Source organism: Armigeres subalbatus, chromosome 1 (genome assembly GCF_024139115.2).
Source record: "Armigeres subalbatus isolate Guangzhou_Male chromosome 1, GZ_Asu_2, whole genome shotgun sequence".
Classification (NCBI taxonomy): Eukaryota; Metazoa; Arthropoda; class Insecta; order Diptera; family Culicidae; genus Armigeres; species Armigeres subalbatus.
The window spans coordinates 36,164,955-36,189,889 of NC_085139.1; the positions used below are offsets into that span (position 1 = coordinate 36,164,955).

A 24,935-nucleotide genomic window follows, 5' to 3' on the forward strand; every position below is an offset into this window, starting at 1 on the left:
GTGCTAGTCGACGGCATAAAATTTGGGAGAGTACCTTGTAGGCGACGTTCAGCAATGTGATTGCGCGGTAGTTGCTACAATCCAGCTTATCGCCCTTTTTGTAGATGGGACACACGACACCTTCCATCCACTCCTGCGGCAAAACTTCCTCCTCCCAAATCTTGGTAATGACCCAGTGCAGCGCTCTAGCCAGTGCCTTACAACAATGTTTAAATAGCTCTCCTGGTAGTTGGTCAACCCCAGAGGCTTTGTTGTTCTTCAGCCGTCCAATCTCGTCCTGGATTTCCTGGAGGTAGAGTGATGTCCTGCGCGCGTTCTCCCAGGTCCATCACCATACCGCCATCTTCGTCTGCCACATCGCCATTCAGGTGCTCTTCGTAGTGCTGCCGCCACCTTTGGATCACCTCACGCTCGTTCGTAAGAAGGTTCCCGCCCGAGCAGCACGAGTCAGACAAAAATTGTTGCAGTAACTTGATTGTGACCAAATCTGGTCACATCGGAGTTGCAGTAATCTAAGTGGAACATGTGTGCTACTAGGGCGTTTATGTCCTTACACATATCAGGCTGTGGCACGTGGCCCTTAGGTGAACGGTTCAACTTCTCATAGAACTTTCGTGTGTTATTAGCGTGATACAGTTGCTCCGTCTCTTCACGGTTTCAATCTTCCTGCTGACGCTTTTTCCTCAGGAAAATCGAGTTTCGTCTGTTCCGCGTCTGTTTATATCGTGCCTCGTTCGCCCTCGTGCGGTGTTGCAGCAATCTCGCCCATGCTGCATTCTTCTCATCTACTAACTGTCAACATTAGCCGTCATACCAGTCGTTTCTCTGATCCGGGGGCACCGTGCCAAGTGCAGCGGTTGCGGTGCTACCAATGGCGGATCGAATATCTCTCCAGCCATCTTCAAGAGAAGCTGCGCCTAGCTGCTCTTTCGTTGGGAGTGCCACTTCCAGCTGCTGCGCGTATTCTTGGGCTAGTCTACCGTCTTGTAGCCACCCAATGTTAAGCCGCAGCGTCCGACTTCGACGCGTGTTGTACACCGTCGAGAGTTTTGAGCGCAGGCATACTGCAACGAGGTAGTGGTCGGATTCAATATTCGCACTGCGGTAAGTGCGGACGTTCGTGATGTCGGTGAAGAATTTACTGTCGATTAGAACGTGGTCGATTTGGTTTTCCGTTTCTTGGTTAGGTGATCTCCATGTGGCCTTGTGGATATTTTTGCGCGGAAAGAAGGTGCTTCGGACTACCATTCCGCGGGAGGCTGCGAAGTTTATGCATCGTTGGCCGTTGTCATTCGATACGGTGTGCAGACTATCCGGTCCGATGACCGGTCTATACATTTCCTCCCTTCCTACCTGTGCGTTCATGTCACCGATGACGATTTTGACGTCCCACAGTGGGCATCCATCGTATGTCTGCTCCAGCTGTGCGTAGAACGCTTCTTTCTCGTCGTCGGGTCTCCCTTCGTGTGGGCAGTGCACGTTGATGATGCTATAGTTGAAGAAACGACCTTTAATCCTCAGCTTGCACATCCTTGCGTTGATTGGCTGCCACCCAATCACGCGTTGGCGCATCTTACCCAGCACTATGAAGCCGGTTCCCAGCTCGTGGGTGGTGCCACAGCTTTGGTAGAAGGTAGCCGCTCGGTGCCCGCTTTTCCACACTTTCAGTCCTGTCCAGCAAATCTCCTGCAGCGCCACGACGTCGAAGTTGCGGGGATGTAATTCATCGTAGATTATCCTGTCGCAACCTGCGAAGCCTAGCGACTTGCAGTTCCATGTTCCAAGCTTCCAATCGTGATCCTTTATTTGTCGCCTAGGTTGTTGCCGATTGTATCGCGTTGCATTATCCCTTATATTGTAATTATTGGTATCCCATGCGGCTTATTGGGCCTGCGCAAACCTCCTGTCTCGTCGGACGGCCGTCGTGTCAGGGCTGTTTAGCGTCCCACCTAACATCAGGACTTGGGCTTGTGCGCTTTGAGCGGCACACGGTCGCTTTGATAGGGCCTACTTGCGGATACATGCAGCTTTTTATAGGAATTTAACAGAGCCCACTGTCAAACCCCACCCACATCCTATGCAAGTCCACAACTCGCAGATGGCCTGCGGAGGGATCGTCAAGCCCTTGGACATAGTCCCTGCTGCCCTGCCTTCTCTCATATGGGTCTTGATTATGCATTGAAAGTATCTTATTGCTCACCTAAAATCGCATTCATCCCCTGAAAACATATTTTATGTTTGGATACTTGGGTCATAGTAGTGATACTTTTGTTTTTCTTTCGAAATCCCTATCCAGATTGCTATCAGAAATCAAGGAGTTGGATATTGGGGAAGGTACCGTTTTGGCTCAGATCCCAAACATGACTCATATTCCGAACACTGGCGTTTTATAGCCTATTCAGATTACGCCATTAATGACATAATAATTGGCGTTTCAGGGTAAATACGCTTTATGATGTCATTATTTACGTAATATTCCATACATTTTGCGCTGTCAAAAGATACCCTCTAAAAAGAATTTATTACGAACAATTATTACGAGAGAGCTTTCGTTCTAACTGGGATGCAGGGAGAAATTCAACAAAACAAAACTGACAAGCGTCACGCTCTCTTTGCCAGAGAGAAAATTCGTAGTTGACAGTCATGCTCTTTCTGTCGCACCAGGGTCGAATGCATGTTAGATGGAAATCTTCTGAGCGCTGAAGAACAACTCGGATTGTGATGGTTTTGTGGAAAGCATTTTATATGATGAAAAATAATGATGATAATTATTTATTCTCCACTTATTCAACATGAATTGTTTAAAAAACAGATGCTCTCTAGAATTAACATGAAGTATTTTACTTAAACCTAGATTTAATAGAACAAATCGAATAAATTTTCAAAGTTCAAGGGCCAATGCGGAAGACAATTTAAAACGTAGGAATGGTTGTAAAACGAATATATTTGATGAATAAACATGATTTCATAAATTGTTTCAATTCTGCTCCTTGAATGGCTTAATATACTTTGGATTTCAACATTTCTCACGTGGGACAACTGTACGATTTGAATGGGTATATACATATAATAGTAGAATAACATTAAATAAAACATGGATTGGTAATGCATTAATTCATTCAACATCCAGTTTAAATTATATCACATTCACACGATTCGATTTTGTTAGAAGCTGTATCATTGATTGTCGAGTAGAACACAATGGTTCAGTTTCCATTTAAAAAAAAAATTAAATTGCTGAGTTGCCCTTCATACATGGAGATACTGGTGGAAATACATTTTAGTTCGATAATATTTCTTGAAAATTGGTCCAATCGTCCTTTTTTTATTTATTTGTGAGAATTCCCAAAAGTATCTAAATTTTTCTATCAAATCTCCGTTCGATCATAGTACAGAATCAAAATACTTTTTAAACTTAAACATAAATTGAGGAATAGTCTGATTCCCCGAAGAACGGCGCACCCAACTAATGAATGTAGCTTCGCTCATTAATCCTTAATGAGAGCTTCAAATATTCTTCGAAAATCCCTTTTCATATTTTTTTTATATTTTTTTCGTAGAAACTTTGTTCAGAAAAAAATGTTCGATTGTCGCCACACAAATGCTTGATTTCGCAAATTAAATTTTAAAACTCTCCTTGAATTCAACCCTGTATTAGCGTGCAAATGAGGAAACATGGAAACGTCAAGATATATTATCTTGCTGCAGTCTGAACACCTCGTAATAATTGGATACCCTCTCACTTAACAAAGTCATAAATAGCCCAATCTGAATAGGCTATTAGCGCCCTAAAACTAAAACTTTCATTGGTTTTCCGCACTGAGGATCAATATTACAAACGAATTCAAGCTCCTGTGGAGAAAATCACACGAATAAAGTCAAAATGGTCTTTTAAAAGCGAGTGTTCGGAATATGAGTCACGTTCGGAATTTGAGTCAAAACGATATTGGTTGGGTCAGGATTTATCTGTAGCTGACAATGTGAACATGGTAGATCTTACACCGTAACACACCACGCAAAGTTGTCTACCAAGCGTTACGGGGAAATTTTTAGTAAATAAATAAGACTAATAATTAAGAAAAAACAGATGCCTTTCTAGCACATTATTAATAAATGAGAAAAACACATAATAATATCACTTTAGGAGGATAAACAACAACAAGTGAAAGTTCCATCAATTCACCTTCATTTCTTAGCAGCAAATTTTTATAAATAATTTTTAATATTTTGATTTTTTGTCCAAGGGGGTCCTTTGGGCAGAAAACAATGTTTTTTGAAGAACTTCGGTTTGCAATAGGCGACCGGGCATGTTTTTATAGCATGCAGCGAAAAATTCGGATAATGCTAAGTAATCCAAAATGTGTTCCTCACATTTTTGTACACACACATACAGACATCATCTCAATTCGTCGAGCTTAGTCGATATACAGCACTATGGGTCTCCAAGCCTTCTATCACAAATTTGGTTTTGGAATGATCTTATAACATTTACGTATACTTAGCATACAAGAAGGGCAAAAAACTTAATCTGAAAAAATGCGTATCAGTGGACATATTGGGACTTTTCTCCTAAAAGCGCTATATTGACCATTCTAATGTATTTTCTCATCACATTGTGTAATAAACGAGAAAGGCATCACTACCGCTGATAAGCTTTATCTGGGATTCTAAGACAAGAGCCGGTAGCTCAGCGAGTACCTTCGAATATTCATAATTGATGTCGCTATATGGTTTCTGAAAAAATGGCTAGGCACAAAAGCCTTCAATGTTCCAAAGTTTTTTGTCAGGCTTTTTGCTGAAGCTCAAGAAAAAATTTCTTTGAATTCGATGCCATAGAACAGTTGCCAAATCATTGGAAGGTGAAGGTGATTACAACTAACTACCAGAGTTATTAATTCTACCTCGTCGAAAGTTTTGCTCTCGGATTAAGGCGTTTTAGTGAACATTATCCTGATTGCAATCCGTACTCCAAATGCCTGGTGCTGGATGGGACCGATCGTCTAACATCTGGAACCCTCTATCATGCCCTCACAGGTTTGAAGCCAAAACACCACCACCTGTCCATGTAGAGCTCAGCAAAAAAGGTAAACCTCGACCGTGACGAGCGGCCACACAAATTCTGCTGATTCCAGCAGTAGTCCGTTTTGTCAACACAAACGATGCGCCTCGCGCCGCATCGTCATTCATCCACCCATGCGAATGGCATTGCACTGTTCACATCAGTTCCCATGAAGGAATGCTACGCTACCTTGGTTGGAGCAAAAAGGTTGCCCAACTTGGAATCTACCCGCTCGGTTCGGGGTGCCATGTGACAGTCAGTATTAGACAGGAGTTCAGAGAGACCGCAAGCCCTTCTACCGGGAGAATCATGTGGCTAAAAAGTGCGGCGTTCGTTACGCTGTTGGTGGTGATTGTGTCGATAGCAAGCGTCTGTGGAAAAGAGGAGAATAATCAGAAGCAAGAAGAAGAAGAACAAGAAGAGCTGCAACAGTCGCCCAGTGTGATGGTGGATTCCCAAAAAGTGATCAACAACATTGCCCAGGAGTTTGTCTGCTTTTCGGCGAAACCTCGTACCGTGTTTGAAGATGCGTTGAATCCGATTAGTGAAACGACCTTCAAAATGGCCAAGCAGTTGAGTCCATCGTACCTGAAGGTCTACGCCGACTCAAGCCAAATGGAGCTGCAGATGGAAGCGTTCTCGGTACGAGAAGAGCAATCCGAACTGATTCAGATCACGCCCAATGGGTGGCGGGCGTTCGACAAGTGGGCACAGGAAGCCGGAATGGTGCCAATTTTCGTGTTGGACTACAGCGGAGACAGTTGGAAACCGAACAGTGCCTTGAAAGTGTTAATGGTCGCCAACTCCTTGGGCATCACGAACTGTTTGTGGCAATTGGGGACGGGTAAGAAGAGTGTGCGTTAACGTGATTTGGATGATTTCTAATTTCATGATATTTATAGGAAACATCACAAATGCTGTTAAGTACGTGGAGGATCTTCGTGCGTTCAGAGCAATCACCAAAGCTTTCAAATACAAAGGAGTTGTAGCCTGTGATGTTGACCCGATGACGGTAGGACTTGACCAGACTCGTTATTTCAATCTCAATGTTGAAGAACTAGCGGATGCGGTGTCAGTCACGTAGTGAGTTTGGATACACATATTTTTGGTTATTTTCATTCTTAACCGATGAATATTTGCATTGCAGTGAACAGAAACAGAATCAGAAACAGCTGAACGAATTTGTACTCCAGCGGGAGGCGTATGTTAGAGGACCCATGCGCTCCCAACTTCCCGTATGGTTGGATGTCAAAGCTCCCTCAGCTAAAGTACCCTCTAGCGAGAGTTGTAACGAAAATTGCCTTCAAGAGGGTCTTCAATATGCTACGCTTTTGGGGGATGCTGCTCGCAATGGTTTCAACACCGTATTCAAAACACTTTCACGACAAGAAGTTCAGTCGTATAGTTTGACCTACGTCATTGGACTGTTGCATAAAAGAACTATCGGAACAAAAGTATTCGAAGTTTCTCAAATCTACGAGCAAAATTTGAAAATCTATGCTTATTGTAGCCGTAACGGAAATGGATCACTGTCCCTTATGGCTGTCAACCAACAATCCGAAGATTTGCAGTTTGAAATGCAGCTTGCAACTAAACAACAATCTGCTGAAGTACAACAATACGCGATAACCGTTGCCGAAGAGGTTATCCAACTGAATGATAGACCGTTCCACTACGATTCACAATTGAAACCTTTAGCTAAAACTCGATCGATATCCAAAGGACTACAGTTATTAATCCCAGGTCGCGCGATTGTCTTCTGGGTCATCCCAAATCTTAATTTGCGACAGTGCTATGAAGACTATCAAAATCTCCAAGAGAAATTTTTCCGCACTGTTTCAGTACAGGAAAATTCGGTAGACCAGTTGCTGCAGGAACTGATTGCGGAACGAGCTGAACAGCAACAGCAAGAGCAAGAAAAGCTCGAGCAAAAGAATCGTCAGAAGCGATCCGTGAGCACTGATCAGCTGGAAGGGGAAGTAGGAATATCAAAGACCAAACCAAAGACCAAAGAGCAGCGTGGAGTGAAAGCGAAAGGAAATCGATCGCCCAGGCAGACTCTGAACTATCGTCGTAAAGAGCGAACTGTACGGCTGAAAGAGAAGCGAGCGGAACGACGACATCTGAAGCAACAGAGACGTCCACTGCGAGAACGTGGTAAACGTCAATCACGGAAGCACAATCGATGTGACAACCCGTCGAAGATCACACCTTCCAATAAGAAAACGAAGCGATCGTCGCTGGCGGAAGCTGTCAACCAGCCTCCAACGTTTGGCGACAGCTACGAGGACCAAATCAATCGATCCAGCTTTCCACAGGGAGATGTTCATTTGGTGATTTCCAAAGGAATTCAAGAAGATGATCCATTATCCGTAGAACATGTTCCGATGAAAGAGAGCCTCAAAAAACGACAGAAGAAGATTCAGCAGAAAAACCCAGCAGTAGAAAAGGATTTAAGGTTTTTCGTACCGGAGGTTGCACTCATAAAAGATCAAGGAATCCCTAGGCCAGAGCTGGTAGCAGCAGAGTCCATCCATCACGAAATATTGCTGAATGAGCCGGAGCAAAATACTAGTCAACTAAAATCCTTGTCAATCGATCCAAATTTAGTGCAAGTTCGGGACATCCAAGAAGAAATTAGAGCTGGAGCTCCTATCGTGAAGCGTGAGAGTTTGGAAGCGGATGAACAAACGGATTTGCGTGCAGAAAGAGATAATGCAGCCGAAGAAGTAGTCGACGAAGAAGAACAACAATCTTCAACTAGCGCCAGCGGAGAAGATATTGGACCTGCCGATCACTCTTTGGGAGACTCTCCAGAAGTGGATCGTTCAGTCATATTTTCCGACGAAGATGACAGCGAAGACTCGTCGGATGCTTACGATGATCTTGATAGAAGCAAACGCTCTCTGCCTTCGATGGAACTCACCAAACCAGAGGCATCATCTTCGAACAATACAAAGTGGGCCGAAAGGCTACAGGACTTGATCAAGTCCTACGGCAATCTATCGAAAAGTGAAGCTCGCGTTAAACGCAACGCCTTGCTGCATCCACGGTCGTGGGAATCCCGGGCCAATTTATTGCGGCAGCAGCGAACATCCGGCGAGGAGTCCAAGGAGAATATGATTCTTGGCGATGCCGATGCGATGAGGGAAGTTCGAAAAATTAGAGAGGATTTGTTGGTAACTGAAATGGACGAACAGATTACAACCGAGGTTAACAGAAGACCTACGACGGTATCTAAGGAAAACGATTCCGATCGGTTGACTGTTATGACAATGCGAAGTGTGGCTAAATTTGTCAGAAGTATGAGCGATGAGTTTAATCGAATGCTATCCAGATGGCTGCCGAAGTCTAAGGAGAAGTTGTCCGCCTAGGTTAGATGTGACAAATCTATGCTTTTGTTTGAGTGGATAAAAAATCGGATTTATTTGTATGTTACAGTTTTTTTTTCTATGAAAGAAGTAAAGCCGAACAAAAGTCCTCTCTATATAAAAATTGGTCTATAGCTCCTTTGTTAACATCTGCTCGTTAGGCATCAGGTTAAAAATTATACATACAGAGTAGGGTGGCTCAAATTAGTATGAGAAAACTATTTTCTATTTTTTTTGATGGGCCGCGCTCTTATTCTGTTCTATTTGATGCCCTGATGCTCTGGACAAAATTTCAGCCAAATGGTCAACATTTGGGTGGTGCTAAACTCGTTAAAAGTTTATATGCAAAAATGTATGCAGAAACATCCAAAAACAGTGATTTGCAGTTGGACGGCACAACTTACGATGAAGAACTATGATACTTATTCAGATGTTGAAGAATTTAATACAGAATGTTATGCAGAAAACCGCGAGAAGATTAGAGTTTGCCCGGCTCAGTTATTAGCATTTCTCTGAAGTGGGGTTTGAGCAAACTTCGTTTCTTCTACCACTGAAAAGAAATAAATTCACCTCTACAACACTCCAGTAAAATGCTGATATCTTTGCCTAACAAACTCTAATCTTCTCGCGGTTTTCAGCATAACATTCTGTATTTAATTCTACAAGAACTGAATGAGTATCATGATACTTGATTGTAAATTGTACCGTCCAACTACAAATCACTGTTTTAGGTTGTTTCTGCATACATTTTTCCACTTCCAACGAGTTTAGCACCGCCCAAACGTTGACCGATTTGGCTGAAATTTTATCCAGAGCATCAGGGCACCAAATAGAACCGAATAAGAACGCGTCCCATCAAAAAAATTGAAAAAGTGTTTTTTGAGCCACCCTAATTCAGAGCTAATAACCGACATATTGGCTACGTTCAATACCAAAGCCACAGTACGATATTCAAAGAGCCAACGATGTATTTAGGGACCCCAATGTCTGATGCAATTGTGGATTGAATCGTCTCCGCTATGTGCCGTTTTACATCACCTTACCATAGGGTAAACACTGCTTTTATTATCAGTAATTCAGAATTTCTTTTTTTCTTAATTTCATGTGACCGTCATACAGTAGCGGTTCAATTTGAAGGTTCACTAGTTATCTTGAAGCAAAATAGACTCGGTTATCAAGCACTGTCTTGTCTGGGAGTACCAAAAGTTGTCAAAAATTTGTTATGGCGGTTATTGTATTTTAATAGCAAGATATACTAATTTGGAAAACTTTTTCGTATATTATGCATCATAATTTGTAACGATTAATACACGCTTTATTCAATCTTGCGATCACTTGACTTTACCAACATCTTTTTTTATTTTCTGTTGAGTACATTTGTTGTCCAAAGTAGATAGCCTAGATCAAAAACAGTTTCGGCTTTTTGAAAAAAAGTCATTAGTGTTGATAAAGTTGAAAACAATTTTGTAATACCTAATACCTATGGTTGCACATAATAAGTGTGTTAACTAATTTATATTTTTTACTACGTAATTGGCTGGAGCTTGTTCTGCTTATTGAAGTTTGGGATTCTATACATTCGCCATGTCCATTTGAACCAGAGCTTTAATAACCGAATGTTTTTGGTGTAGCCCATCGGTCTTCTTTATCACCCTTGCTTGGTAAAGATGAATATTTTATGCTCTGGTTTGAACAACAGGAAAGGTAACTACTGTTGAACATATAATTAAAGAAAAAGCAATTCGAGTTTTCTTCAATATAAAACACAAGCAGTGACTGGTTTCGTATATGTGCGATAGCAACATGAAGTTTATTTATTTATTTTCAGACTTCTCCATTCAGCTTGGTCCATGGCTGCACGTCGCCATCTACGCAGTCTGCGGAGGGTCCTCAAATCATATTCCTTGTTTGCTGCGCACCTTGCCTTCGTGTTCCCATCGGATCGTTGTCCAGAAATATTTTCACCGGATTACTGTCCGACATTCTAGCTACGTGCCCGGCCCGCCATAGTCGTCTGATTTTCGAGGTGTGTACGATGGATGGTTCTCCCAGCAGCTCATGCAACTCGTGGTTCATTCGCCTCCCCCACGTACCGTCCGCCATCTGCACCCCACCATAGATGGTACGCAGCACTTTCCTTTCGAAAACTCTCAGTGCGCGTTGGTCCTCTACGAGCATTGTCCAGGGGTGGCATTGTGCATCTCGATTCGAACGTAATTCTATCGAGTCGAACATGTTTTTCATTACGGGTTTCGATTCGATCTCGAAAACGACTCATCGTTCGAGTATGCTCGAGGAGGTACAAGAATAACGAGATGTTTTGGCATTATGCAAACTCGTTAGCACACTGAAAAACGACTCAAGTCGAATGAAAAACATTCGTCACCTTTATAGCTTTCGAATGTTGTTCGAGAGTTATTTCTTGCTGAAAGTTTTTAATTATATTTGTTATTATTGTCTCTTGAGGAAAAGAATGTCATTAGTACACCTACTTTTATAGTTTCCAGACAATATGCAATCTCTAATTTTCCCAAAATCCGCGTAAATACGACTTCAACTGAAATCGGTTTTTTGAAGTTTTCACGTATTTTTTGACGATTTCGATAAATCGCGTGAAAAATCTATGAGGAAAATCTGCGTAAAAATAGTTTAGTTAAGTAAAAAAAACGCGCAGAAGATGACCCAAGCGCATTTAACTTAAGCACATGGAAACATCAAAGTAATTTATTATCGAATCCTTCTTTAGCTTTAAATTATTTAGCTCAAAATTGGATCTGTGGCATAAACTCGATTAAACATAAAACTTATAATTTGTGTCGTAACAATAGCTCATTTTAGAAAACATATCGAATCGGAAAGATCTTTTAATCGGTTGCAACTGCTCAACAAATAATATTGCTTTTTATAGTCATCGAGCACAATTTGCTTCACGTTGCCCCGGCAGACCGTTATTATAGAATAAAAATGTCCATCGAAACCAAGTACAGGGCTCGATTCCTGTGGTAATTCTGCACCTCTGGACCAATTTTTAAAAAATCTCTAGGAGGAATCTCAAGAAATCTTGGTTTGAAGTATTTGATTAAGAAATTTCAAAAGAATCTATATATTTTAATTAAATAATATCCCCAAAATACCTTCAAAGCCGTCCAAAAAGTGGTCCAAGTGGTTTTCAACCAGTTTGCATTTGTTGCCTTTATTACAATTATAATTTTTTACAACTGATTAAGCTCACCAAACTGACTTAGGTATGTTTTTTGTATGGCTTGAAGCCGCATATCTTCAGGAATGAACCTCTCTATCAAAATTATTCATGAATTCACGTGCAGGCTGCAGATTCTTTGCTGAATGCCATTCAGATTAGAGTGTGTTTTTTTTGTTTTACTGGTTTTGTTGCTGGTGGTTACTTCCGATCCGACCGACATGTACAAGAAGAATTGAAGGACATCTATCTAGGTGGATTAATCAGGGTTTTTGGTGATATTTTTTTATTTTTATATCGATTCTTTTGAAATTTCTTAACTTTAAACTTCAAATCAAGATTTCTCGAGATTCGTCCTAGGGATTTTTTAAAAAATTGGTGCAGAGGTGCAGAATTACCACAGGAATCGAGCCCTATACTTGGTTTCGATGGACATTTTTATTTTATAATAACGATCTACCGGGGCACCGTGATGCTTGTTCATAAACTAACTGCCAATAACATGGCCGTACCCAGGATTTCGATAAGGGGGGGGCTACTTTTTTGGTTTTCTAAATCGTAATTTTATAAAAACACATGAATATTAACACATGAAACCAAATCAAAACCAAATCGAAACAATAATGATTAAAACAATAATGGATTTAAAAATGCGTGATTTATTGCTCATCGAATATTTTTAAATAAAGTGAGAAAAATATTAACGAACTTAGTATCCAAAAAGAATATAAAATCGGCTATAACAATTATTAGAAAAATCCTCTCTTCATTGGCATTACATCCCCACATTGGGACATTGCCGCCTCGCAGCTTAGTGTTCATTAAGCACTTCCACAGTTATTAACTGCGAGGTTTCTAAGCCAAATTACCATTTCTGCATTCGTATATCATGAGGCTAACACGATGATACTTTCATGCCCAGGGAAGTCGAGACAATTTCCAATCCGAAAATTGCCTAGACCGGCAACGGGAATCGAACCCAGACACCCTCAGCATGGTCTTGCTTTGTAGCCGCGCGTCTTACCGCACGGCTAAGGAGGGCCATTATAAAAAAATCCTGCATTCTTCCATTAGTTTAAGAAAACTAGAAACATACATCTGAATTTCTAAACAAATCCTCTCTGAAATAATATTTATTATAAAATAGGCAGAAAAATCAATATGCAAGCTTTCTCCAGGAATTTCTTCGACAATTGCTCCTGGCATTCTATCCGAAATTCTATCAGGGATTCTTTAGGAATGCCTCCAGCAACTTCTTCGGCAGCGTCTTCTGGAATTCCACCATGAATTTTGCCGGGAATTGATCCGAAAATTCCACCATTATTTACTCCAAGAAAATCTTCACGAACTTCTTATAAGTTGTGCAGAATTCCCTGCAATAATTCAAATAATTTCGTGCTGTTTCCTATAATTTTTAAGAATAAGAATATTCCGTGGAAATTCCGCAGAATTGCCAGTAAACATTCCTGAGAATTTCAGGAAAAATCTTCGAACTTCTTGTGTAAATTCCATAAAATTTTCCGTGAATTGTTTCGAATAATTTCTTGTGAAAATTTCAAAGAATTTCTCCAGGAATTCCATCGGAAATTTATACAGAAATTATACCGAAAATGGCCATTCGCAGCACCTACTTCCAACACAGCCTCCCGTATCGGTACACCTGGAGATCACCACTGCAGACAGAATCACAAATCGACCACGTTCTGATTGATGGACGGCACTTCTCCGACATTATCGACGTCAGGACATATCGTGGCGCTAACATCGACTCTGACCACTATCTGGTGATGGTTAAACTGCGTCCAAAACTATCCATCATCAACAATGTTCGGTACCGACGACCGCCGCGACTGAGCGACTGAAGCAACCTGATGTCGCCACTGCATACGCGCAGCATCTCGAGGCAGCGTTGCCGGAAGAGGGTGAGCTCGATGGGGCCCCTCTTGAGGACTGCTGGAATACAGTCAAAGCAGCCATTAACGACGCAGCGGAGAACAACGTCGGGTATATGGGTCGAAGTCGACGGAACGATTGGTTCGACGAAGAGTGCAGACAGATTCTGGAGGAGAAGGACGCAGCGCGGGCGGTCGCGCTGCAGCAAGGTACCCGGCAGAACGTGGAACGTTATAGACGGAAGCGGAGACAGCAGACCCGCCTTTTTCAGGAGAAGAAACGCCGCCTGGAAGAAGCGGAGTGCGAGGAGATGGAACAGCTGTGCCGTTTTCAAGAAACACGCAAGTTCTATCAGAAGCTCAACGCATCCCGCAAAGGCTTCGTGCCGCGAGCCGAAATGTGCCGGGATAAGGATGGGAGCATCTTGACGGACGAACGTGTGGTGATCGAAAGGTGGAAGCAGCACTACGAGGAACATCTGAATGGCGCCGAGAGTACAGGCAGTGAAAGTCAAGGCAGCGGAGGAGATGACAACGTCAGTTCAGCGGACGATGGAAGCCAACCAGCCCCCACCTTGAGGGAAGTTAAGGATGCCATTCAACAGCTAAAGGCCAATAAAGCAGCTGGTAAGGATGGTATCGGAGCTGAGCTCATCAAGATGGGCCCGGAAAAGCTGGCCACTTGCCCACACAAACTGATAGTCAGAATCTGGGAAACCGAACAGCTACCGGAGGAGTGGAAGGAAGGGGTTATATGCCCCATCTACAAGAAAGGCGACAAACTGGAGTGTGAGAACTTTCGAGCGATCACCATCCTTAATGCCGCCTACAAAGTGATATCCCAGATCATCTTCCGTCGGCTGTCACCATTAGTGAACGAATTCGTGGGAAGTTATCAAGCCGGCTTCGTTGACGGCCGCTCGACAACGGACCAGATCTTTACTGTACGGCAAATCCTTCAAAAATGCCGTGAATACCAGGTCCCAACGCACCATCTGTTCGTTGATTTCAAGGCGGCATACGACAGTATAGACCGCGTAGAGCTATGGAAAATTATGGACGAGAACAGTTTCCCTGCGAAGCTTACCAGACTGATCAAAGCAACGGTGGATGGTGTGCAAAACTGTGTGAAGATTTCGGGCGAACACTCCAGTTCGTTCGAATCGCGCCGGGGACTAAGACAAGGTGATGGACTTTCGTGCCTGTTGTTCAACATTGCGCTAGAAGGTGTCATGCGGAGAGCCGGGTGTAACAGCCGGGGTACGATTTTCAATAGATCCAGTCAATTTATTTGCTTCGCGGATGACATGGACATTGTCGGCCGAACATTTGCAAAGGTGGCAGAACTGTACATCCGCCTGAAACTTGAAGCAACAAAAGTTGGACTGGTGGTGAATGCGTCAAAGACAAAGTACATGCTTGTGGGCAGAACCGAGCGCGACAGGGCCCGCCTGGGAAGCAGTGTTACGATAGACGGGGATACCTTCGAGGTGGTCGAGAAATTCGTCTACCTCGGATCCTTGCTAACGGCTGACAACAACGTTAGCCGTGAAATACGAAGGCCAGTGGAAGTCGGGCCTACTACGGGCTCCAGAAGAAACTGCGGTCGAAAAAGATTCGCCACCGCACCAAATGTGTCATGTACAAGACGCTTATAAGACCGGTTGTCCTCTACGGACATGAAACATGGACAATGCTCGAGGAGGACTTGCAAGCACTCGGAGTATTCGAGAGACGGGTGCTTAGGACCATCTTTGGCGGTGTGCAAGAAGACGGTGTGTGGCGGCGAAGAATGAACCATGAGCTCGCCCAACTCTACGGCGAACCCAGTATCCAGAAGGTAGCTAAAGCCGGAAGGGTACGATGGGCAGGACATGTTGCAAGAATGCCGGACAGCAACCCTGCAAAGATGGTGTTCGCTTCCGATCCTGCAGGTACGAGACGGCGTGGAGCGCAGCGAGCGAGATGGGCAGACCAGGTGCAGAACGACTTGGCGAGCGTGGGGCGTATCCGCACAGTAAAATATTCTGAAAATTAGCCACGACGGAAATCCTTACTGAATGTAAAATTTGGTAACAGAATGTGTACTAGATCATAATTTTCAATTTCTGTGATGTAAACGATAAAATCGTTGATATTTCCATTCAACATGACTTAATTTTACATTCGTCAAACGGAAACCTTGTTGTGCGAGAACGTGGCTGTCAAAACAAATCAAAACAAATCCCATTTCATTTCATGCAAACCGCAGCTGGCGCTTATTTTATTCATATAAGAATCAATCAAATTGAAATATTCGGATGTTTGTACAAAGTGGCCCTCATAACGCAGCATTTCATCGCTGTAACTCAATGATTTTATAACATCCCTTCGAGAAATCTGTGATGTATTCAGTATACTGAGTCTCAAACATTCGCGTCTCGAAGAAGTTTCCGTGTCATGTAAATTTAAACGATAACTTCAGTCTGATGAAGAATAATCAAACCGACAGAACGCTTAACTTGATACTCTTTGGTCGGCTCGCTTACAAGAAGTCGAAATGCACGAGTGGCTAACGAGGTGGCCTCTCACCCTGTGGATTGAAGTTCGATTCCCATGTTGGTCGCATTTTTTTATTTTCATATAAAAATATTGACTCGTAAATTACAGCACGTGTAAATTTAAAATAGCCTATAACCTTACGTTGCTTAACACGGAGGTCAATTTGTTACATCTACTTGAACGGAAATTTACAGGTTTCGTTCGAACTGTGCGAGGATGGAGAGATGCGGCCTCGAACCGTGTACTGTGGCGTCAAATTGTTGATTCAGTGTTATCTGTTTAGTTGTAAACTAAATAAATGAATGAATGAAATGAGAGAAGGAAATGTTGATGCAGAACTTACTTAGCGAGAGGCCCCCAACTTGGCGACGCCCTCATAAGATCTACGGAGTTTGTAATTGGGTAGGGTTAGGTAGGTCATGGACGTTTGCCTCAAGCTGACAACTTGACCCATTGCATACGTTGTTTATGTGTTTATAATTAAAACTCTTGCCAGCCGGCTGTCGAAAGAGTCTATAGTAATATCTATTTTATTTATATTTTTGTTCTTTAAATGTTCATGAACCAAATACTCCTTATTTTGAAACGCGCGGAACGATAACGAGCTAACCAAGCAAGACGAATAGACAACACCAACGCTCTGGGGTGTTGGTACCACGCCGGTGAAGAAATCGCACCCCTACTTTTCAGCACGCCCGCACACTGAACTCGACAGTCGGTAAACAAAAACAAAAAAAAATGGGAAAATTTTCACCGCACTTGCTATGTACTGGGACCGGTCAGCCGAATGACGTCACCATCCGGAACGAAAAATCCGGATCTCCAGTCACCTCGGACCGAACGGGCTGATTCTTTGGCCACATGATAAGGAACCCAGAAGAAGCACCGAACGCTACGGGAAGTCCACTTTTCGCGCACTGAAAAAAAAACGCGTCACCCGCCGACTGAACGATCCTAAAAAATATCCGAATCTCGGGCGAATCGGGCCTGTTTTCACTGTACGGTCCTGTACGGAAACCTGGTCCCTGACGCACTGGCCAAATATCACCCAACGGACGCTAGAAAATGGCAGGTAACTTTTTGGCCAAAAATCCACTAAAGGGCTGACTACCAGCCGAAACTAGTTGCTTGTTTGATCTGAACTCCACAAATTCTTCTTTGACAATATACTCGTATAGCTTTTCTGGTAATATGCCTGTATAAAACAAACTTAGATTATTGTATGATAATCCAGCACTTGTGCACATTTCAAGCCTACATACAGATTCCGGCAGGCCCTCATACAGAATCGCAAGTAAATCCAACATCCACTAGTTGAGTGTATCTTCTATTGTATAGACGAATGCTTGGAAACTGCTAGATTAAATTGGGCTTTCTGGCAAGACAAAAATTCAACATGAAACGATCTCACCAGATTATCCGCTACAGCCTACAGCTCCAAGCACTTAATTTCGGGATAGTCGAACGACACCAACAACATAGATTAAAAAATACTCATTTAAAAAACAATAATATCGCATCACATAAAGTTCCCTGGGCTTTGGATTATAATTCTCCACAAATATTGATATATTTTAGGGGAATTGTAATGTACGCTGGTAGGAATCTACGAACTGGGGGTTGGAATCTATTTGAATACACATGAAGTAAGTGGTATAGATTTTGGGAATTGAATTGTAAGTTCGTATACTCCTATTCGGTTTCCTCAATGACCGACAGGGTGCGTGCTACATGTCGCGGATAGAAGCTAAGGGAGGTGTGGTACAATTTGTTGAATAAAGAGCCTTTTGATAGTCAGTCAATTGTGCTTAGCCTCCTATTGTGTTGTAACTGAATAATGTCAAAATAGGTAATCGATACAGACACCTCCTTTCACAACAATCTATAATTCATTTGAATTTTTGTCCTATGCAACATAGTTTTGAAGATGCTGTTTAGCTTATCCAAGTCTAGCATCCTGTACTAGAGAGTTACTTTAGAAGAGACTTCTCATAATTTTATCGTAGTCAACGTTTATTCAAAAATAAGTTATAAAATGGAGTGCTCATTATTTCCTGCTAGATCAGTTACAATACAACGTGGACCACATTGAGGAAAAATTATTCACTAAAACGATATTATCGTCGAAAGGCCCAGCTATGCTGTAACCAAATTAATCACTTATTATATAAATCTCTAACTGAAATTAGAAAAAAAACAAGCTACTTAATTAAATCCGAGTGATATTAAATATAACACTACACTAATTTGAGAATCCCATTTAAAAGAACCTCATAAAAAATAAAATGACATTTACTAATATCCATTCTTTTCATTATTTTCCTGACTATCTATCCCGATCTCAACTATAATAAATTATGATGGAGCTTCGAAATTAACAAGATTCCGAGCCAACACCAAATGCAGCATGATCCTACTAATATCGTCAGGAATCGGAAGAATCTGGAACGGTAAACACTTATTAAAGCTAATAAGTGGTAAGTAAATAAAAAGAATACATACATGGTAAGTGCAAATAACTTATAACTTTATCATATTTTTATACCATTGCCTAAATGTATATATCATAATTGTTTATTAAAATGATAACCATACTTTGTTTATATACATGCACATTTGTGAAAAAATTTATATATGTCTCTGTGAGTGTGTGTGTATATTATATCAAAACAATAACCTAAAAATGTATTTAGGAAATAGGTGGAAAATTATGCTGAAGTGTTGGTTAAGATGGTTACGAAGTGAGTGCAAAATAAAGTTGATGTAAAAATTGATGTAGCGGTGTTAGATGGTGTTGGCAGTCATGGGTCTACATTAAGTGAATCTACCCATCATTAAACACACGACTGCAATATATGTTCAACAAAATCGTGAGCAGTGACTTAAATACTTATTAATACTATGTTTGCACTACGGCCTGAATAACATGTTATTCAAATTATCCACAAAAGAAAGTTCATCAAGATAGCCGAATAACATGTTACAAGGCCCTAGTGTAAACATAGTATAAATCGTGACGTGAATTTGGAAAGGTTGAACGGAATTATGAACAAATATGGTTCCGACGATTTAGTAATTTGGTTTTGACCGTTCGGTTATTTTTCGGTGACTCGTTTCTGATGCTGGTTTCCTGCTTAAGGGAGTTAAGATAGTGGAGGAGTTGTGAATGTGAAGAAAGAACGATACGGTGATAGTGACCGCAATAATTTTTAATGATCATGATGACTATGCTAAAATTAACGTAATGATAGTAGGTAAATATGATGCGTGATTTCATTGCTTATACTGAGTGAAATGGTTCGTAGTGGCAGAAAAACTTATATAGTTTTGTAAAGGTAAAGCAGAAGAAAAGAGTGATGTTGATGTTAGTGATGGTAGTTTGACAATACTAAGTGCTTATAATGATGGGGGTGGGCTGTTATACAAATCTTTGTTTTCATCAACACGGCCCATAACAGTGACCACATGAGCAACATCGCTTAGGAACGTCTGTGTGGTGATGAAAAACGGGAGGCTCATAGAAGCCAATATGGGCGGGGTACAGTGTAGATTAATAGCAAGGGACAGCTGCCATTGTACCACCAGGAAAAATAAATAAATAATAATAATAATATCGCATCACATAAAGTTGCTATCATCACGCGTACGTTCTTCAAGCAACTATTCAAAACCTCAATATGAACATTAAATCAAATTTTGAATTAAAGTCAAGCTTGCAAAATATTTAAATCACACGCGGCAGGAACTTTCACTGTTTCTCAATAAGCTTCCGGGTGGCGCAACCCGAGCCACCGACAGCCGAAACGGTTTTAAGACGAGGTAAGAACACGGGTGAAAAAAATCAACACGTCATTATTCACGCGCGGGCTACTGCGATCTCCTCGACAACTTTTTAGTTTACACTGTTGTACATTAAGTTATTATTATTAATCTAAAGACAAGCATACTTAATTTTTTGTACCTATGTTTTGTTTTATATGGACCTGAACGATAACTTCTACTTACAAGACGAGCTAGCCTTGGGTTGAAAGTCCCGCTGTTTAAAAAAAAACTTCTACGTAATTTGCCTTAAATGGAGGAGAAAGAATAGCACGGACATTGTACATGTGTCACGAAAAGTTAATCATTGAAAATATTGAAAATCGTATAAAACATGTGCTTGTCACTTAGTGTGAATGTCGGAAAAATAACAAAATTAATATTCAACAGAGAACAAGACAGAGGCCGGCGGCTTCGTGGAAGGCCTCGACCACGCTGGCTACATGCGGGGGAATCAGATGTTCGGGGAAACTAGATCAGCCTCTAAGACCGTTTAACAATATCTAGAGTTGGAAATGGAGCCACTCTAATTCATTCCACCCCCTTAATAAACTCAGAACCCAAGAAGACAAATACTTACATGGTTCATCAAAGGAAGTAGGTAGAAATCAAACTTTACAACACAAAAGAAGAAAATCGTGAATGTACAAAAACCAAATTCAAATAAAATTCCGTGTGTTTAATCAAGAACGAAAGTTAAGGAATCGAGATCGATGAACTATACGACGATTTTCACAGCAGCTACCAGAAGTCTTCAGCTTAGTTCCAGTATACGTTTGATTGCAAAGTTGAAACTTAAAGGAATTTACGCAAGGGCACCACTTGCAGTGCCAACTTACCGGATCAGATATTGGAAATCACTAATCTCTTGATAATGGACTAAGCTCGATCAGGATGCTATTTTCAATAAAAAGAATTCGTTTCAATTATTCCTCTCGGATTTTGGCCAATTTGAAGAACTCTGTCGCAATGTGCGACTGGCTGATGCTGATGATATTAATGTTGGCAGACGACCACCTTCTTTGTAGAAAAATACTCGACTCTGCCTGACTGTGATGCTGCTGCTTTGCTCTTTTATACGCAACCTGATCATATAAAATCTCATCAAATCTCATGTTTTTTTTTTTTTTTTTCGTCCACCTTATTTCAGGGACTACTCTTGAAAAATTGCACTTACTTTTCCTTCTCTAGTTGCACAGAAAATCTTCCGTTTTGCTGACACTTCACAATCGTCTTTTGGCTGCTGCTGCCCAGAGACTGTCGATAACATTTGTTCCAGCATTGTTTGCCCAAAAATGGAGTATTTATTCAACAACAACTAGCAACCTCTCTTCAACTTTACTTAAATAGTAGATAATAATATTTATTCATCGACTTTGTTCGAAACCTAGGTATAATGTTAATTCAACTTATCAGCGACTAACTTATTAGGCTTTTTTAATTATGCGTTTCCAAATACTTTTATTTTATTATATTGTGACACTTATTAAGGCATTGTTCATCATACTGGAGATAAGATGCAAAATAAATTATGAACAGGATACCGGTATCGTTCCTACTATCTTTGAATCCCCAGCCCTATTGTTAGCATCAGCTATATTTGTCACTTACATACTACATATTGTTCAGCTACGAATACTTTAATTAAACGTTAGTTCGACAATGATGTCTATTTGTGGTAACTGATTGTTACTAGGGTAAGCACTTCACTAGGGGCCTTCTTTAGCCATGCGGTAAGATGCGCCGGACCAACTTAAGAAATTTTCGGGTTGAACATTTTCTCGACTTCCCTGGCCATAAATGTAATCATCGTCTAAATGTATCAGTTTGGGATGTAATGTCAATAAAAAGAAGAAAATTATTTTGAACACTACTTTAAGGAGAGAAATAAAAGGACATACTACAACTACAATAGAAGCAAAATGATACAATCGCTGATATGTTTTATCGAAATGATTTTATTCCGATTTCCTACTAACTTCACTACGTAGCGAATAATACTTGTAAACGAGATTGTCGAGTCATCGAGGAGTCTTCTGCAACCAGAATCCACCCTCCGGTTCCATGGAGTACGAAGTTTTGGACAAGCGAAATGGTTGCGCAATTCGTGAGCCCAATTCAAGCTTAAAGTTCCTTACCAGGTCCACCAAAGTTATTTTTGTCACTAGTGACGCCAAACGCATACCTGTAATATCAAAATCGTTAATTCCGGAAAACACCTCGACTCAGAATTTAATCTTACCAATGCAATTACGCGGTCCAACACCGTAAGGAATGTACGTGCACGGTTTAATTTTGGCCTTATTCGTCACACTGAATCGTTCCGGGTCAAAGCGCTCCGGGTCCGGGAAGTACTGCTCGTCGCGATGCAACGCCCAAATGGAAACCCACAAGGTATCGCCCTTCCGGAACTGCACCCGGCAGCCTCCGTCCTCCAGCAGGTAGTCCTTGGAGCACTCCCTATCCACGGAAGGAGACGCGGGCCACTTGCGAAGCGTTTCGCTCACCACCATCTCCAAGTAGGGTAAGTTCTCCACTGTTTCGTATACGACTGGGTTTTGTTTGAGCGTGCTTTCGATTTCTGCTAGAATTTTTTGTTGGACGTCGGGATTCGCAGCAAGTTCGTAGGTAGCGAACGACAAGAGGTTAACCAACATTTCGAATCCACTACCGAAAAAAGCAATGCATTGTGCAATCAGCTCCTCTTGGTTCCATTTGTGCTTTGAGAAGTCCTTCATCTGAAGAACTTCGTCTTCTTCGGCTTCAGTCTTGAGCTCTCCTTTGTTTGCTTGGTGCAACATTTGTATCACATCCGGACGGGTTTGATTTTTCATCTCCCGCTCGGTAATGGTGGATCCGATCAGATTCATGAAATAGGCTGCATGCTCATCTTCCATCAGGCGGATTTTCATCTGTGCCGTCCACTTCGGGAACAGATAGAACATCATTGTTTTCAGAGTTTGAACTGGATTGTTCCCGAATACAAGTGCACTTCCATACGTGCAGAATCTGTTGGACTCGTCTTTGAATGTGTTAAGCTCCAAACCGAAGGCACAGCTAGCAATAACATTGAAGGCGTATTTCTGAAATATTGCTTTGAACTCCAACTCGGGCTCGACGGAAGCCTTCAGGTGGTCCACTAGGTCCAATGAATTGGTTCGAATAAGTGAGCTCATGAGAGCTACGTTCGATGCAGCAAACACCGGAGTAAGGGTGTGTCTCATCTGACGCCATTTTATGTCCTTCAAAAGGTGCAGCTGATTTCCTAGGATAGGGTCTTTCGTTTCATCCAGGAAGTATGCGTGGTTGGTGAAAGAGTCAAATTCATGAATCCACAGCTTACGTATGGTCTCCGGATCACGAATGTAGTACACCGGACTGAGGTAGTTGAAGAAACCAAAGATCCTGCAAAACAACACTTTTAATGACACAAACAGTGAATGATTGTAAATAAAGTCAATCTCACCTATCGTTCTTAAACTTCTGATAGAAATCCGCAATCAGTTCCACCGACGACAGCTTTCCTCTAACAACATCGCCCAAGTTTCCATAGATGAAATGCGGCTTCTCGAAAGGAACACCTCTGACCCGGAAGAAGTGTCTATTCTTCGTTAAAAGTTTGAACGTGTAGAATCCTACAATAGTCACCAAGATAAATGAAAACCAATACAAATCTTCAGTTTCCATTGCTCCAGAATGGAATTCTGCTCAGAAACTTGTTCCCGAAAAATGCAGCAAAACTTATCACGAGAGCAGCTGACGAAAGCATACGCATTTACACACGAGGTGTGGGCTTGCCGTGGAATGAATGCTCGAGGAAGGTAGCACACTCCATAAGAAGTGATAAACGGGCTAAATGTTTCTACCGAGAGCGGTTCGCTTCTCTCGAGCTCTCTCGCGGTAACGCACATGTCTGCGATCCGATGTACCCGTTCAAGTGCCTTATTCAGGGCACTGCACGTTTTGTACTGCCTGGCAAACATATTGGTAGATACCCTAACCGGCACGTGATCCGACGGAGAGGGAGATTGAGAGCTTGTTTTCTCATATCCCAGGAATGAATCATTGTTAGCAAATAGCATCTATTGAGAGGTAGGAAAAGATACGTATTTCAAAATTTGTATTTCGATAAAGTAAGTGACAGGTAACTATAAAAAGATAGTGGCGTTATTATTTGACTGAAGTGCTTTTTCAAATAGGTAGTCCAATGATACGAAAACAAGCGATGGAATTGAAACATTAGAGGCAGCTGAAATTTATGACGACAGTAGCACCATAAAAAAATTGAACAGGATTGGTTTATATCCGGCGTGTGGTTTCGTATACATGAACGGGGCTGAGCTTGAATGATACAGATATCAAAATGAATCACATGACTGTTGTTTACAAGCAGAGAGAGCAAGAAAGATGATTGTATAATGTGCCGGCTATTTCTCTGTTTTGCTTGTTAAAATAGGGTTGCAAATGTATGAAAGATAAACAGATAATAAATATTTTGTATTTTTAATACGACTGGACAATGTTAACTAATGTCGCAAGTATTCTCTAATGTCATGGAATTTTCAGGAGAAATCGTTAATTCCAGGTGTGCATGATGCTTTCGGGAAGACTAGAATTATTCAAGAAGCATTTCCAATTATCAATGCGGTATTTCGAAAAATTTCGTTTCAGGTAATTCTAAACGATTTTTTGCGGAATTTGGGCATGGTAAAATCTGATTTTTTGATTTCGTTAAATTTCAAAAATTTCGCCAGCAAGAGCTAGGTGCCAACGAAACGGAATTCAATAAAAACAATTCCAGCTGCGCCGCTGAATGAAACTATAAAGATTGTGTTTGAAATTATATTATAAACAAATTCTTCTATTTTTTTTACACAATTCATTCTGAATCAATGAATACGTGTTTATGGGGTCTTCGTTAGCCGTGCGGTAAGATGTGGGCTACAAAGCGAGACCATGCTCTGGGTTCGATTCCCGGTCCACGTTAGCCTCATGATATACGAATACAAAAATGATAACTGGACAGTTACAAGCTGTGGAAGTGCTAAAAGAAT

General features: G+C 41.5%; 2 protein-coding genes across 2 annotated transcripts; one reads left to right on the forward strand and one right to left on the reverse strand.

Annotated features, from left to right (window-relative positions):
* The first annotated feature begins 5,044 nt into the window (after positions 1-5,044).
* Positions 5,045-8,476, forward strand: LOC134208289 (uncharacterized). Its single transcript, XM_062684310.1, has 3 exons — positions 5,045-5,903; positions 5,962-6,142; positions 6,207-8,476. The coding sequence occupies exons 1-3, from the start codon at positions 5,237-5,239 to the stop codon at positions 8,431-8,433; spliced, it is 3,075 nt and encodes a 1,024-aa protein (XP_062540294.1). The 5' UTR covers positions 5,045-5,236; the 3' UTR covers positions 8,434-8,476.
* A 13,343-nt stretch (positions 8,477-21,819) lies between these two features.
* Positions 21,820-23,717, reverse strand: LOC134208290 (cytochrome P450 9b2-like). The gene is made up of 3 exons (XM_062684311.1): positions 23,348-23,717; positions 22,124-23,286; positions 21,820-22,066 (listed from the first exon to the last, which is right to left on the reverse strand). The coding sequence occupies exons 1-3, from the start codon at positions 23,566-23,568 to the stop codon at positions 21,903-21,905; spliced, it is 1,548 nt and encodes a 515-aa protein (XP_062540295.1). The 5' UTR covers positions 23,569-23,717; the 3' UTR covers positions 21,820-21,902.
* Positions 23,718-24,935: the final 1,218 nt, after the last annotated feature.

Bases quoted from the DNA above. Each gene is read 5' to 3' on its own strand.
- LOC134208289 (XM_062684310.1), top strand. From the start codon at position 5,237: ATGCTACGCTACCTTGGTTGGAGCAAAAAGGTTGCCCAACTTGGAATC. The intron at 5,904-5,961 runs GTAAGAAGAGTG...TGATATTTATAG, and splicing joins TTTGTGGCAATTGGGGACGG to GAAACATCACAAATGCTGTT. The intron at 6,143-6,206 runs GTGAGTTTGGAT...TTTGCATTGCAG, and splicing joins GATGCGGTGTCAGTCACGTA to TGAACAGAAACAGAATCAGA.
- LOC134208290 (XM_062684311.1), bottom strand. From the start codon at position 23,568: ATGGAAACTGAAGATTTGTATTGGTTTTCATTTATCTTGGTGACTATT. The intron at 23,287-23,347 runs GTGAGATTGACT...GTTGTTTTGCAG, and splicing joins CAGAAGTTTAAGAACGATAG to GATCTTTGGTTTCTTCAACT. The intron at 22,067-22,123 runs GTAAGATTAAAT...TTGATATTACAG, and splicing joins TGGACCGCGTAATTGCATTG to GTATGCGTTTGGCGTCACTA.